A 15086-nucleotide genomic window follows, 5' to 3' on the forward strand; every position below is an offset into this window, starting at 1 on the left:
TGAGCCACCACCCTGGGCTGCTCTGGTGCTGTGGGCCAGGCCCCATGTCCAGCTCACCCATGCAGTGCCCTGCGGCACAGTTCAGCCATGCTGGTGCTTTCCAGACCATGACTGCACCATCCAGCTGGGCAGCACCGCCCGGCTGGTCCCAAACACTCCCTGGGGGCAAGAGCTGCTCCATTTACTGGCCCCAAGCTGAGCTCACCGCTGCCAGTTAACCCTTACCGGCCCCGTGCTGGGAATTGGGGCTGAGCCCAGCACGTGCTTTGCCGCGTCTGTGATTTCGGCACCCCTGTGCGTGGCCTGGCCCCAGGGCAGCACCGACATAGTGAGGTGTGCCGCCTGCCGGGGCCGTTCCTGTGTGGTGGGGGCCGTCCCTGCCGTGACGGGGCCGTGGCTCACTGAGGCTTGGGGCTCCTTGCCGGCACGGTGCTGGCTCCCTGGTTGGTGACTCCTGCATTCCTCGGCACAGGGAGCCCCGCTTGCGCAGGAAGGGTGGGGAAGTCGCTCCACCCCCGGCTGGTTGCCTGCCGGTGGTCACAGCCCCCTCATCGCAGCCGGCACGGTGGCTTTGAAACCCTCCGGGCTGAGCCTGGCCTAGAAGAAGGCTGTGACTTTCTGGCCGAGGCAGTGACCGAGAGTGACATGGCCAGCGTGTGGCCGCTGGGGACTGGGGATAGAGGTGTGAGCAGCCGAGCCTGGTGCTGGGCACCACAGATGCTGTCTGGGCTGGGCACTGGTGCTGAGGCCCCAGGGGTCCCAGAGAGCTCGGTGGCCGCGAGGGCATGCTCGGGGTCAGGTCTGCAGTGGCAGATGCCCTGCAGGGCCAGCAATGCATTTCAGCCTGTGCCCCAAAAGGGACCGCGCAGCCCCGCAGTACTTGGCTCCGTCACGACATGGAGACACAGAGAAGCCAGAGAAGAGACAGGGAAGAGAGAACAAGAGGCTACAGCATTTCATCCTCCCTATTTACCCAGCCTGGAAGAGGCTCAGGGCTCACAGCAGAGTCCTCCGAACCATCCCCCTGCCCTGGGCAGTCTCACCTTTGCTGGCTCTCCTTATTTTTCAGCTGCTCTGACAATTAATCAGAGCCACTCCTACAGGATCCCAGCCCTCTGAAGCTGCTAGTCTGTATCCAAATGGATTTTAAATGTTTGCATCATGCTCCGGTCTCTTTGCTTTGCCCCTGAAGAAGGCCACTGCCGCAGGGCCTGAAGGTGACAGGCTGGTGAGAAGGTGGCACTGCCGGGGCTGATGCAGCTGTGGGTAGCCAGGGCCAGGACTATAAGCATGGAGAAGAGCCTGCCTGGCTCACAGGACCCTACCTGAGCCACCCTGCGCGAGCTGGGAATACCCACCCTGCTCTGAGCTGCTTTAGTGCTGACACTGAGCTGTGCTGAGGGCCTGGAGATGCTCCTGGCTCCTCTGAGGACACGGGCTACGCCTGGCAGCTCCCTCCCGGTGGAAGTGGGGAGATGGGCAAGGGGCAACCTCTGTCCCGGGAGTGGGGCAGGTCAGAAAATGAGCCTTTGGGCTACTTCAGCCCCAAGGGCAGCTCCCAGCCTGCAAACCCAGAGCTAAAGAAAGATGAAACACACAATCTGCTCCATAAACATCTCTGTTCATCGAAAACTCAGCCTAAGAAAATGGAAACCCCTGAGTCGCTGGGGAACCAGAGCCCTGCTCCTCGTGGGGCTGAGCCTGGCCACGGCCTGCACTTGCTCGGCTCAGGGCCCTCCGCTCCAGCTGGGTGCAGTACTTCTCAGGGATGCCGGAGGCTCTGCAGAGGAAAGAAATCATCAGCCACCCTGTGCTACACCGGGGCTGAACTTTAGGACTGTGGGCCTGGAGCGAATCCTGTTTGATGAGGATCCAAAGGAACCTGTGAGGTGGCCCAGGGTTCAGGAGATGGAAGGAAGCCAGGAAGGACTTAGGGACATGCAGGGAACCACGGACGTAAAGTGGCTGCTGGCAGCACGTTCACCTGAGCTCCTGCATCTTCTGCTGCTTGAGCTGGGCAATGCGCTGGCTGCGCTGGCGGGCCTCCTTCTCCAGCTGCCGGCACTCCTCGAAGGCAGCCACCCGCTCCTGTGCCAGCTGCTGCTGACGCTCCTGCATCTGATGCCGGACATCGTTAGCATGGGCGAGCCGCAGACCTGCTCTCCGCGCTTCCTCCGCCTTCTCCTTCTCCATCTGCTCCCGCTGGGCCCTGCGGGAGAGCTTGGGGCAGATGAAAGGCCCCACTCCAGCCCCCGCACGTGCCCGCCCTCAGTGCCTCAGCCAGCATCAGAGCTGACTTTGTTGCTGGGAGCCCCCACGGCAGCCCCCCTGCCACCGCATCACCCATCCCTTGGCCCCGTTTTGCAAGGCAGAGTCCAGCCATCTTGCCAGCAAGCTCCTAGCACTGCCCCTCTCACCTGAGGATCCTCTCGAACTCGTGGCGGTCCTGCTGCACCTGCACAGCCATGCTGTGCTCCCGCTGGGCAATCTGCTCCAGGCGGCTCTGCTTCAGCATCTGCTCCATCCTGGCCTTCTGCTGTGCTGCCTCCTTCTCCTTGTGCCGCCACTCTCGCTCAGCAGCCTCTTGGCTGCGCTTCGCCCTCAGCGCATCCTGTCAAAGGCGGACAGCGGTGATGCTGGAGGCTCGTGGAGGGCTTCCCTCGTTGGGGAGGTATGGAAACACTTGACCGTGGTTTTGCCTCTCCCCCAGTGCCACGGCCAGCACTGCTCCAGGACATCAACCTGGCTCTAGGTGCTTGTCCAGACCCGCAATGCCCCAGTAGACCCACCACATCCAGGGGAGCTTCCACTTTGCTGCAGTAGTGACATGGAAGGTGGTGAGTGAGCCAGCACAGGAGCACACCATGTGTCAGCAAGGCACTCACCTGCTCTGCCTGATGGTCCTGGGCCCTCTCTTGCATGGCCCTCAAGCGTGCCGTCTCCTTCTCCTTCTCCCGACGGATTCTCTCCTGCTCAGCTTCGAACTTGGCCTCCCGCTCCTGCGTGGGACAGAGCATCATGGCAGCTCCCTTGCAGCACCTCTGCTGCCTGCTGAACTTCTGCCGGTGCTGCACACGCTCAGTCCTATTACCATTTTCTGCCTTTGGTACTCGAGCACCTGCTTGTCTGCCATCCTCTCCTGCTCCTGCTGCTCTTCCTTGCACCGCAGGTTCTCATCATTGATGCGTTTAATCTCAGCCTGGATTTTCTTCTGTTGCTCCTGTCTCCGCTCCAAGTCCTGAAAACGGTGCAGAGGGTCCAAGCGTGACATGGCAAGTTCTGCGGCACAGAGCACTCCCTCCCCTCATCCCTGTGTGCCTTCTTGAGGGCCCATCAGCACACTCGGGGCAAGGGAGGGCTCAGCAGTTCAGGTCACTTTCTGAGGATGCCTCAATTTCCCCAAGAGACCAGAGCTTTAATTCTGCTGGTTGTTGTCTCCACACACCAAATCTGACTTACCCAGCACTGGGTCACCCTTCAAACAGGGTGAAAATCTAAGTCCAGCCCGCCCCTGCTCCCTGGCGGGTCACTGGTCGCACCTTCAGGTCCTCCATCTTCAGCTGCTCCAGATACTCTAGCAGCTCCTGTGCCTCCTGGTCTCGTTGCTCGGCTCTCAGAGCCCGCTCTTCCGCATTCTGCTCCATCTGCTTCACAAGCTCCTGCCTCCCTCTGGAAAGAAGAGAGCAGAGAAAGTTTCCCTGTGCCTCTGTCCCACTCCCAGAAGCAGAAATGCCAGCACAGGTATCAGGTGGCGTGTCTGCTGCCTCACGCTGTCTGGTCCAGCTGCTGTGACTGGGAGGTGTGCTGCGGAGTGAAGCTGGCAACCGGAGGTTACTCCAGGCCTGTGAAGAGGTCGGATGCCTCTGTGGGGAAGAGGGAGCCTTTTGCAAACCTGATCAGCTCCTGCTTCCTCCTGTGCTCCAGTTCTTCCTGCATCTTATCAGCCTTTTTCCTCTCCACCTCCATCATCTTGGCCAGGCGCTTCTCTTCTTCCTCCAGCTCTTTTGCAATGAGCTGCTTCTCGAGGATCTGGGTGTCACGGATCATGTGGCACTTGGCACCAAGGATCAGCTGTGGGAACAATAGGTCTCCCTGGTCTCTAAGCCAGACTTGGCAGTGGCAGCACAGACAGACACGCAGATGAGGAAAGGAAAAGGGAAGGAGAGGAAGACCCTGGTTAGCAACAAGTAGAGCAGGGTTTAGGTCTAGAGTGGCTAAGTGAAGCTCATGGGTGCTCTCAGCAGCCTGCCCAAGCAGGCAGGTCTTAACATCTGCAGAATGTCCTGTGGTTCCAGGTGATGCCCGGGGAGCCTCCATCCCTACCTCGCTGAACTCCTTGATCTCGTCTTCCTGCTCCATGCGCATCCTGTTCGCCCGCTGCAGCAGGTACTGGGCCCTCTCCCGTGCCTCCTCCTCTAGCTCACTCAGCTTCCCCATCTGCTGCAGAACGGCCCTTTGCTTCGCTGCACTCTTGCGCTCACTCACTGCCTCCTGAGGGAACAGGCAGGGCAGCCGAAAGCTGGATGCCCTCCCGGAGCAGGCCCACAAGGCTGAGACTGCCCGAGGATGCTGCGGAGCAGGCTGGCTCACGAGGGGCATACTCCACTGCACCACGTCCCCGGCACAGCGCCACAGAGCATGGCAGACGCTTCCAGTCCTGGCACAGAGGCTGGGGAGCCCCTTCCCACACTCCTCTTATGGAGACACCCCTCTCCCTCTGCAGGGTGGCAGAAATGCAGCGCAGAGGCTTCATCACAGCCTCCGGGGTCACCGCAGGCTGCGGGAGCAACCAATGTGGGATTGCTTCTCCACTCATGGAGCGGGCAAGCCTAGGGATCCTGCACAGCTCTTTCTGGGCTGGAGGAGACCCGAGACACACAGCTGTGCTGTCTGCACACTGGCTCTGGTGACCCCCAGCAGTGACCAGTGCACCAAAATGTGGGTGAAAGAGGGATGAAGGTGGTGGGCCCTGAGCATAGCTCCAGGGACAGCCCTGGCTGGCACGTCTGTGACCCGCAAAGTTGGTTCTACTTCCTTGCATCCACCTCCACCCGCAGCCCAAGACCTGTCAGCAAACAGGGAAAGGAGGGGCAGCAGAGGAAATGCCTACGAGAACAGCATCCTTCTCCGCTTTGAGGGCTGCCAGCTTGGCCTCACGCTCCTCCTTGGTCAGGACTCGAGCTGCTGCTTTAATGCGCTGGAAATCCTCCCGGCCGATAATGAGGGATGCTGCTGGGTTCTCCGCAGGGACGCTGGGCACAGAGAGCAAGTGGTCAGTGGTATGGAGTCTCTGACAGCTCACTCAGTTCCCTGCCCTGCTGACCTCCCTGCCTGGCCGTGGGACCTGCCCGGGCTGCCCAGGAACAGCTCTGTGCCCAGGAGTCACCCGAGAGCAATGCAGGAAGCACCTGAGCTGTGGGGACCCAACTGTCCTCATTGGGGGGAGGAAGAAACAGAAAGTGCAGTGAAAGTGGCATCATGCTGTGACACACGGGGGACAGGATGCTCGGCGGGGTGGCCAGGGGCCTCCCAGGAAAACCCCAAAACATTCGGCACGGGCCTAGTCAGCCCCAATAAAAAATGCTGAAAGTATTTCAGTCCAACTTGACTTTCCCAGCTCTCATTTGGGAAAATTTTGACCACTGCCCTGACCCCTTTCCCAGCAGGACACACTGCTCATCCCTGCCCCCCAGACTAATTGTCGCTGCTCCTGTGTGCTGGATTGAAACCTCTGTTCCATGCGGACAGATTTGGGGGAGCATAAGCTGCCTTTTCACTCTGTTTAATAACACTCAGCCTGCTTTGGTTCCAGATCTGCACAGCACAGCTCAGCTTTGGCTCTGCTGCCCCGGGAATCCACCCCGCACAAGACAAGGAAATGCTGCACTGCCCAAACACAGAGCAGCCTCTCCCCTCCCTGCGCTGGCAGATGTCCCTCCAGCCGTCACCCCGGCTCTGCAGGACACTGCAGAGCCACGAACTCTGCCCATGACTCACACTGTGGTTTAGAGGAAATCACCGAAGCTCTTGGTGCCCCCATTTCCCCACTTGTAAAAATGTGGATAATAATACAGGGCTGTTTTCCAGGGGAGTTGTAAGGAGTTAATTACTCCTTGTATTACTCAGATACCATGGTGACGCGTGTGGTGTAGGAGCGTATATTAACCAAATGTATAGAGCACTTTGAAGATGTTCAGGACTAAGAATTTACTCATTATTATTGTGTGTCACCTTTCATCCACCCTTGTGAATACGAACAGATACCTGCATAATGATCGTTCGAGAGCTGCATCACAGCATCGGATTCCAGGACGCTTTAAAGAATGGCTAATGGTAACAACGGCACTAATAAATGTAATGATACAGTGGCCACTGCTTTAGTTGTCCCAGTGTTTGGGTGACCAGCCTGGGATGTCTAGAGCCTGATTTTCAGGAATTAAACTGGCACAAACAGTTTCCATTAGCTTCAGCTCGAGCTTTGGCCATGCGATGCATCTGGAAATTGACCCTCGGCTTCGTCAGTAGGGTCAAATAAGAACATGAACATATAAAACCAGGTACCAGCCTCGAAAGCCTGAACCAGTGCCTCTGTGCCATTTGAGTTGCCACAAAACCCAGACCTGAACCATTTGCAGGGCAGGTGTCACATTTTACAGAGTGCAAGAGCATTACACGGAGGTTCAAAACAGGAAGCGAAGATGAACCTCGCACTGAGCGACAACTACAAGGAAAATTTAGGGAGGTCAAAATGAGGCTAAATTGGCGCTGGCTGGGATAATGGCCCTATTCTTGTCTATGTGCTGCAGGCTTTTAACGAGGTGTACTAATTAGGGCCAGGGTTCTTACAATTCAGCCTTGCTTATAAAACATCCCTGTAGAGAAGCACACAGCTCCCGGTGTGCAGGGGTTGCAGGCAATGCTCCACTGCCTTTCTCACACGGGTCTTTTCAGTATCGGGAGGCAGCATTTGATGTGTGATGGGGGGCAGGTGCCCCACTGCGGGGCTGTTCAGCCCAGAAGGAGCTTTTCTGGCTGCTGAGAAGGTTTTATGTTGCTTTTTACTGGTTCTTACGATGATTCAGTGCCTCTGTAAAACGCCCAGTGCCCAGCGCTTGCCGGCTCCATTGCTGCCCAAGCCAGGAGTATCAGAGTACTGCTGCCCATCCCTCCTCCTCTGAGAAGTCCTGGCAAATGGCGAGACAAGCTCTGTGCACCAAGACGGTGCTATGACAGACACACGGGGCCCCAAAAGCTCCTCAGAGCTACCACTCGGACACAGACTTACACGAGGTCACGGATGAAGTCCCTGGTGATGAGACGGATGGTCTCGGGCTTGTGCGCACCAGCAAGCAATGCTTTTGGGGCAGTCTGCACATCCTGAAGGATCACGATGGGGCTGCTGGACCGTGGCTGCTGCAGGGTCTGCAAGAAAGGACAGCATTTCCTATGGCTTTCCTGCCACCGCCCTGTGCCCAGCTCTCTGCCTCCAGCTCCTGAGCACAGAGGTGCTCTGGGCACGAGAGCCCACAGGTGCCCCTGAGATCGGGATGCTTTCTGACAAACACCCTCTCACACCACCAAGACCAGTGAAGTTTGGGTACGGGAAGGGCTTTTTGCTTTGGCCTTCCTCTGAAGGCCTGATGAAGACATGGGGAGAACCAAAAATACCCCTACAGAACTGGTTTTCCTACAAAAATCCGGTCTCTTGCCCAGACCTGAAGTAAACGATAAGCTGATAGTTCAGGGCAAGACCCCACAAACGCTCAAGCATCATCTCAGCCACCTTGGGCTGATGGCAGCTGTCCCTGTCCCGCTCACTTGTGGCCACTGGCACCCCTGTCCTGCTGAGCCCCACAGACTCGGGGAAAAAATGGGTGGAAACCACCCCAGACTGACCATAACTTGCTGGGGGCTGGCAGTGGGGTCCTGGGCAGGGGGAGGCGGGCGCAGCTCGAGGTCTGGCTTTGCAGGGCTGGCAGACGGCACTGGGCAGAAGCCAGTCCTCCCCGTACAGCCTGGACTGGTGCCGGTCCCTTTGCTCGCGCCGAGGCTGCCACCTAGTGAAGCGTGGCCCGGCCGCGGGGCGGCCGCGGGGCGGCTGCGGGGCCCCGGCTGCCCGCGGAGGGGTGGGAGCCGCCGAGGGATGTCCCGAACACACGGGAACCCCTGATAAGGCCGTGGGGTCTCCGATAGGCAGGAACAGGCATCCCGTCCAGCCCGGGGGGAAGCCCTGCCAGGGCTGTGGACAATCCCATGGGAAGGAGCATTTCCAGAGCAGGCACCAGTCTGCAGAGCAAAACTCCAGCAGCCGCATTTGGCTTCCCAAGCCCAGGGTCGCTTCCCTGAGCCCAACCATGGCGTAGGCGTCCCGGTGAAATCCTCACTAGCGTCAGGGAACCGCAAGAGCTAATCTAAGGTACACACAGATGTGTGGTTTCCCTTGTACGCCTATTTACTGGTTCAGCTTTAAAATCCTATGTGAGTGCTGGAACAAAACCTATAGCTGGCTGGGCACTGAGCGGTTCCCGGGGAACTTGCTGCCAGCAATATTTCCATTTTACAGGTCTGATGACCCCGAACCACGGGTTCTCCTGCAGCCCAGCATGGTAGGTACTGGAGTAGCTTCCCAGCCACCGTGGGCCCCAAGCGTGAGCTGTTGAATTAAAGGGTCTGGCACTGAAACACCCGTGCAAACAAAGATAATAGTGTTATTCACTGCAGCCTGTTTGCATGTTGTCCCCAAAGCCAGGAGAACTCCTTGGACTAGACCTGGATTAATCTCAGGTCTCATTTAACACCCATATGAGCGTTACGACATTTTTATCTAGCTGCCTTGAAGGCCTCCGAGATAACAGATCATAAGTCTGCCCGGGGCTCCTCAGCTCACAGAGTGTCCGAGACACATGGACCCGGCAGCCCTGGAACAGGTCACTTGCCAGGAGCACTCCCAACCTGCCCCATGAGGCAAACCGTCCGCACAGCCTCCAGTTGGGAGCAGAGGTAATCTTCATTACATGCTTCCTTCCTCTCCTCCGAAAAGCCAAAGGGTTTTGGCAAGTGTCTTATTACAGATTTGTTTCAAAGCGATAAGACCCAGAGGAGGAAATTACAGCCACAAACACCCCACCCCCCCCCCCAGAGGGACAAGTGCCTCGTGCACGGTGCGGTCCCCTTGTGGCAGCCGCCCACCCACCACAGCCCCGGCAGAGATACCCCCAATGTTTTATCAGCTGAAGGGATGGCGAGTGTGAGATGGACCAAACTCCATTGCGTCCAGTCTGGCCCTTGTACCTTGATCTGCGTCAAAGACGACACAAAGGGTGGGGAGAGCCAATGGCTGCAGCCATAAACCCAAGCTGCCACGGGGAGAGTCGATAAAGGAGGTGGGGGAAGCAGCAGTGGGGGAAGGACGTCCAAAACATCACCCTTCTGTGCCCCTTGCCTGTAAAACGCCATTGTCCAGAGGCTGGCGTTCTCCCCTGGGCTCTCCTGCAGGAGCTGGGGACAGCCGAGGGACGAGCGCGGAGGAAGCGAGCCTTTTCCTTACAAGACTGGAGAGGAAGGAGCTGTTGCGCTCTGTTTATCTCCTCTCTCAGTGGCCAGGGCATCCGGCCAGGAGGTCACAGACCTGCTACAATCCTGCCTCGTCTCCAAGGGGACCAATTTTGTAGCTCCCTGATGAAAGTCTAAATATGTTGGCAACAAGCCGCTCTGGAAGCTTCCAGCCCCTGCTCCAAGGATTCTCTATATATCCTACATGAAATAACTGCTGTCTAACGTACAGGCCCTGTAACACCAGGTCCTCTCCTTTACTGGAGTGTTTCAACTCCTGAGCCTGCTTTGTCTCAGTGATTAACTAATTACCCTGTGAAAAGTGGAAGTGTGTGGCATCAAGGAGGACAGAGGCACGTGCAGCTGTGGCGTGCTCCCAGGAGGTGGGGGTGGATTTTGTGCCCTCCCAGAAGGAACTGAACGTTGGGCTCCCGCAGCGGGGCAAGGAATTAAGTGCACAAGAGGTGCAGGGCCTGGGGGAGGGCTGGCAAAGGGTGCAATGGCATGCCTCATCCCGGAGGTTTGGAAAACAGGGACTGCGGAAGCAATATGGTGGAGAAGAGCCTCCGGCAAGCGGGCTGGCATGAGCAGAGCAGGATGAGGCCCGGCAGAAGAGGATGGTGTCCAGCCCGGGGCTGGGGAGCACCAAGCAGGACCCCAGCGCCACGGTGACCCGGGAGGGATGAGGCTGGCTGTGGCCAGGTGAGGTCCTGGCCACCCCGACCCCCCTGCAGCCCTACCTGGTGCGGGGGTCGAGCAGCCAGTGGTGCCCCCGGTATCCCGGCTCCCTTACCGGGCTCTCCCTGAACGGCGTCTCATCCACCGCAGTGCTCCGGGCCCTCCTGTACTGGCTGGGGGCACGGCTGGGAGACGCGGGGATGCTGGCGGGCTGCGGGGCGAGCGGGGCTGTGAGCCGGCTGCGGGTGGACCCCGGGGCGGCGGAGCCGGCATACCGGGGGAACGGGGGAGCAGGGCTCGGGCCCTGTGTACCGGGGCGAGCCGCGCTCACCATCCTGCTCCGCTCGGCGGCCGCCGACCGTCGCCGTGGCAACGCCCCCCCTCGGGCAACCGCCGCGCGGGCGGGGCGTTCCCGAGAGCGCGCACCGGGGCGGGGCTAAGGCCGGCTCCGGCCGCGCTGGGCGGTGGGAGGGCGCTCTATGGTGTGGGGCACACGCCGGTTGGTGCACGCGGAGGCTACACGCTGCGGCCTCACACGCCTTCACACTGGCCGCGCGCGCACCTGTGCACACCAACAGCTGAGGCCCACGCGTGTGCGCACGGGTGGGCTCGCACGGACAGGCACGCTTGTGCACACAGGCTCTCCCACACGCACAGCTGTGCACGCGTGGGGGATGGCGCGGGGAGCCAGGCGGATGCCCGCGTGCCCAGACAGGCACCGCCGTGCCCACTCGTGCACAAGTATACGCGGCCGGGCTCACCCGCGTTACCGAGGTGCACAGGCAGCACACGCTCATGCTGCCCGCGTGTCCCTACCCGCGTCCCTCTGCCCAGCCACGTCCTTCGCCCTCCCCCCCGGGCCCGCCGCCGTGACCGCCGCCCACGCTCCCCCTCCCCCCGGGGCGGCCGGAAGTCAGCGGCAGCCGCCCCGCCCACCATCCTTTGTCCCGCCCCTGCAAGCCCCGCCCCTCCCAGCCCTGCCTCATCAGCCTGGCGCTGTCCTGCCGGCCCCGCCCCTCCATGCCGGCCCCGCCCCTCCACGCGGCCTGGCTGCCGCCCTGCTGTGGTGCGAGGCCGTGGGGTCCCTGCACCACCCCCGGGCCCGGTTTGCCTCGTCCCCCTCCACCCCGGGGTCTCCCCTCAGTGGGGGCCTCGTGCCCTGGCAGCAGCCCCCCACCCCAGCCCAGACCCCCCATCACAACTGCCCAGGCCTGGAAAGAAGAGGAGCCGTTTATTGGGGCGCGGGGGGGTGCCCCCCAGCACAGCGGCGGGAGGGTGCCACGGCCCCCAAGGCACTGAGGGTTGTGGGTGCAGCGGTGGGGGAGCAGCAAGGCAGCCCTCCCCCGCCCCTGCACCCAGCAAAATAATAATAATAAAAACAGACTTTGGTCCTGGAAATACTGGCAGGGGGGCGGGCGCCCAGGCCGGGGGGCACCCAGCGGGTCCGCGGGGGTGAGGAGGGTTAAGGCAGTTTGGGGGCTGGTCCTGGGTGCCCCTCACAGGCAGGGCCTGGGGGGGCCGTCCTGGGGGCAGCCGTGGGGTGGCACGGGCGCTCAGAGGATCTGGCGGGGCATGCCATAGCCCGTCATGCCGGCCTGCGAGGCGCCCCGGTTGGTGCCCATCTGCAGCCCGATGACGCTCTGGCCCTCCTTCAGCTTGTCCTCGGAGAAGACGCGCCGGTTCTCCTGTGACTTCCTGCAGGCACGGCGGGCGTCAGTGTCCCTGTGGGACCCCGCAGGCCAGCACCCCCCCAGCACCCACCACCTACTTAGGGAACCAGTTGGGGTCTCCCACGAAGAGCCCGTCACCCTTGGCCACGGCCAGGCTGCCCAGGTTCATCAGGGTCCTCTGCACACACGCCATGTTCTTCCCTGCAAGGTGCCAGGCAAGCTTAGGCCTGTCCTCGTCCCCATCCCTGGCCCTGGCTCACCGTGCCCACCCAGCCACGCACCTTCCCAGAGGTCGACAGTCTGGAAGATGTCGGTGGCGGCAATGCCGTAGCGCTCGGCTGCCTGCAGGAACTGTGAGATCTGCTCCATCTGCTTGAAGGCCATGGCAGACGCCTGGATCTTGGCCACTGGCCCCTGGCCCCGAGGGTGCAAGCTGTTGATGAGCTGGCACAGCACCTGGCCAGGAGGGAGCCGGGGGTCAGGCGGTGTGGCACAGTAGTCACCGCCCCGGCCAGCCCCAGGGTACTCACGGTGCCATCCTTCAGCCACTGCTGGAAGCCATCCCTTCCGGGGGCTGGCTGCGCGACATCCCCGCCGCACTGCGCCAGGATCCACCGCACCAGCACCTGCTCCAGCTCAGGGTCATACTGCCGGTCGATCTTCTGCTGCACCTCCCGGCTGAGGCCGTATGATGGTCCCCGGTTTGCCATGCCAACGGCAGGGGGGTCTGCAGAGATTGGACCCCCGTCAGCAGCTCTGGTGGCACTGGGGCATCCAGAGTGGCATGGACACAGCCCTGTGATCATGGCCTGGTAGAGCCCCTTGGGGACAGCAGGGGACAGCAGACAGTAGCTGCCTCCCTGCAGTGTGGCAGAACCCCATCCTGCCTGGCCAGGCTGCTTGGACGTCCGGCATGGAGCCTTATCGCCTGTGCCAGGCGCTGCCCGGGCTCTGCCCTGCCCTGCCTGCTTCCTGCCCAGCCGGCCAGGAGCAGGCGCTGGGTCCGTGCCCACCCGAGGGCAATGGGGCAGTTTGGCCCTGGGCAGGGCGGGCAGCACTGCGGCCCCTCTGTGCTGGGGCTGGACCGCCATGCCAGAGCATCCCCGTCCCTGGGGCTCGGCCCCGCCAAGCGCGCACGGACTTGGCAGGCACTTGCTGCCGGTCGAAGCTTGTTTGTGAAGCTCACCCGTTTGCTCAGGCCAGGTGCCAGATCCGGGACGGGCCTGGGAGCACAGGGCCCGGGGCTGCCGGCTGCGGTGCCTCCACCCCGGCAGTGCAGCCGGACCCGATGGGCTCTGTGGCTAGGCGCTGCACTTGCCAAGGTGTCTCTGCTCAGCACCTGGAGCTGGTGCCACCCATGTTGGGAAGGATGGAGGTTGTGCAAGGTGCCCACAGGGGCACCTGAGCGGACCAGCACTGCCCTGCCTGCATGGGCGGGGCGCTCCAGCCCTCTGGACTCCCTCTGCCCACCAGTGACATGGAGAGCACGTGGGGCTGTCCGGGCTGTGCATTGCCTCCCGTGCCCAGTCCCACACCCCTGGCATTTGGTGGGTACGGGGTGAGGCCGGGGTGCCACCCCAGCACACGGAAGCAGGAGCATGTGCTGCTCTCCCCAGGGGTGCAGGTGCCCCCACTGGCCCTGGTGCCCGAGCCCCAGCTGGGGCTGCTGCCATGGGGCAGCCCAGCCCACACCTCGGGGAGCAGGCTCAGTTTGGAAGAGAGCTCATCCCCTATCACACGCTTGGCTTCAGGCTCAGGGCTCCTGTCACCAGGAGCAGCCAGGGGACAAGCCAGCCCAGCATGTCGGGACAGGAGGAAAAACAAACAAAAACCCCTGGGGAAGTCAGTGGCAGCCATGCGAAGCCTCAGCGCTGTGCCCACCCTGCAATGGTAGACCGCCCTGGGCCAGCCAGGCATCCCTCCAAAGCTGGTGGCCACTGTGGGGCTCGCCAGGGTGAGGGCTGGGGCACAGGCAGCCCCCGCAGGGAAGGAGCCATCTTCCCCAGAACGCGGGGAGCGCCCGGCCAGGGGCCAAGCCGGTTGGGAAACAAAGAGGAGCTGAAATTGGTGCAGACAAGGCTGATTTCCCGACACAGCTGGGACTTGCCCAGATGGGAGGGGAGGGCTGGACCCAGCCCAGCTGCGCCACCACCACACTGGGGACCCCATGGACACGGCAGAAGGGGGCTGCACCCAGTCCGGATGGGGCATGGCCACCCTGGGGACCCCATAGTGACCCCGAGGGCAGCAGGGAGGGGCCATGCCCAGGCTAGCTGGGACATGGACAACCTGGGGACCCTCCAGGCATCCCGGGGGCAGAGGGGTGGGGATCCCAGCTGGGATACAGCCATCCTGAGGTCCCCAGAGATACCCTGGGAATCCCACGGGTCTCCTAGGGCCATCAGGGAGGGGACTATACCCAGCCCAGCTGGGATGAGGCCACCCTGAGGACCCCATAGACTGTCCCCAGTGCCATCCGGGAGGGGACCTCAGCCAGCACAGGCTGTCCTGGGGACCCGGGGGCACCCCCGGGGGCAGCAGGGAGGGCACCATACCCAGGGCATGGCCACCCTGGGGTCCCCATAGACCCCCAGGGCCAGCAGGGAGGGGACACCCACCTGGGACACAGCTGCCCTGGGGACCCCACAGCCAGCCCAGGGTCGGTGGGGAGGGGACCAGACGAAGGACTGGGCCACCCTGGGGACCTCGCAGGCACCGGGCTGGGGGGCACCGGGGAGGGGACCGACCCAGCCTGGCCGGGACACGGCTACCCCGGGGACAGCAGGGAGGGGACCGGGGCTCGGCCGGGTCGCAGCCCCGGCACCAGGGCCGCCGTGCCGACTCCGAGGGACCGCAGCCCCTAACGGACGCGCCCCCGCGGCTCCCGGAGCGGCGGGGCCGGAAGGCGCACCCGGGTCCCGCTTCTCGGGCGCGGCCGCGTGTCCTGGCGGCTCCGTGGGCGCAGCGCCCGGCCCTGCCCGGAGCCGTTACCGCGGCGGGGCGGGGCGGGCAGCCCGGGGGACCGGGCCCCCGGGGCAGCGCGGTCCCGGCCATTTTGGGGCAGAGGGGCCGGTCCCGTCCCGGTCCGGTGCCCATCACCATCCCGGTCCCGTCGCTACCTGCCGCCCGTGCCCGCGGGCGCTGCCCGCGCCCCTCCCTACCTGCGGCGCCGATCCCGCGGTCCCG

The 15086-nt window shown here is 62.2% G+C and overlaps 2 protein-coding genes across 2 annotated transcripts; both read right to left on the reverse strand.

Annotated features, from left to right (window-relative positions):
• Positions 1 to 1602: 1602 nt before the first annotated feature.
• LOC309416381 (cilia- and flagella-associated protein 45-like) lies at positions 1603 to 10564 on the reverse strand (the record flags this gene model as incomplete). The annotated part of the gene is made up of 12 exons (XM_082015937.1): positions 1603 to 1780; positions 1985 to 2209; positions 2418 to 2611; positions 2886 to 2999; positions 3092 to 3238; positions 3540 to 3669; positions 3893 to 4071; positions 4324 to 4491; positions 5111 to 5252; positions 7286 to 7422; positions 7574 to 7637; positions 10293 to 10564. 12 exons carry the CDS (start codon positions 10562 to 10564, stop codon positions 1639 to 1641), a joined length of 1914 nt encoding a protein of 637 aa, XP_081872063.1. The 3' UTR covers positions 1603 to 1638.
• Positions 10565 to 11442: 878 nt separating this feature from the next.
• Positions 11443 to 12773, reverse strand: LOC309416382 (transgelin-2-like). Its single transcript, XM_082015938.1, has 4 exons — positions 12431 to 12773; positions 12182 to 12356; positions 11999 to 12101; positions 11443 to 11925 (listed from the first exon to the last, which is right to left on the reverse strand). The coding sequence occupies exons 1-4, from the start codon at positions 12704 to 12706 to the stop codon at positions 11784 to 11786; spliced, it is 696 nt and encodes a 231-aa protein (XP_081872064.1). The 5' UTR covers positions 12707 to 12773; the 3' UTR covers positions 11443 to 11783.
• Between the last annotated feature and the right edge of the window lie 2313 nt (positions 12774 to 15086).

Source organism: Phaethon aethereus, assembly GCF_964289735.1.
Source record: "Phaethon aethereus genome assembly, contig: HAP1_SCAFFOLD_692, whole genome shotgun sequence".
NCBI lineage: Eukaryota > Metazoa > Chordata > Aves > Phaethontiformes > Phaethontidae > Phaethon > Phaethon aethereus.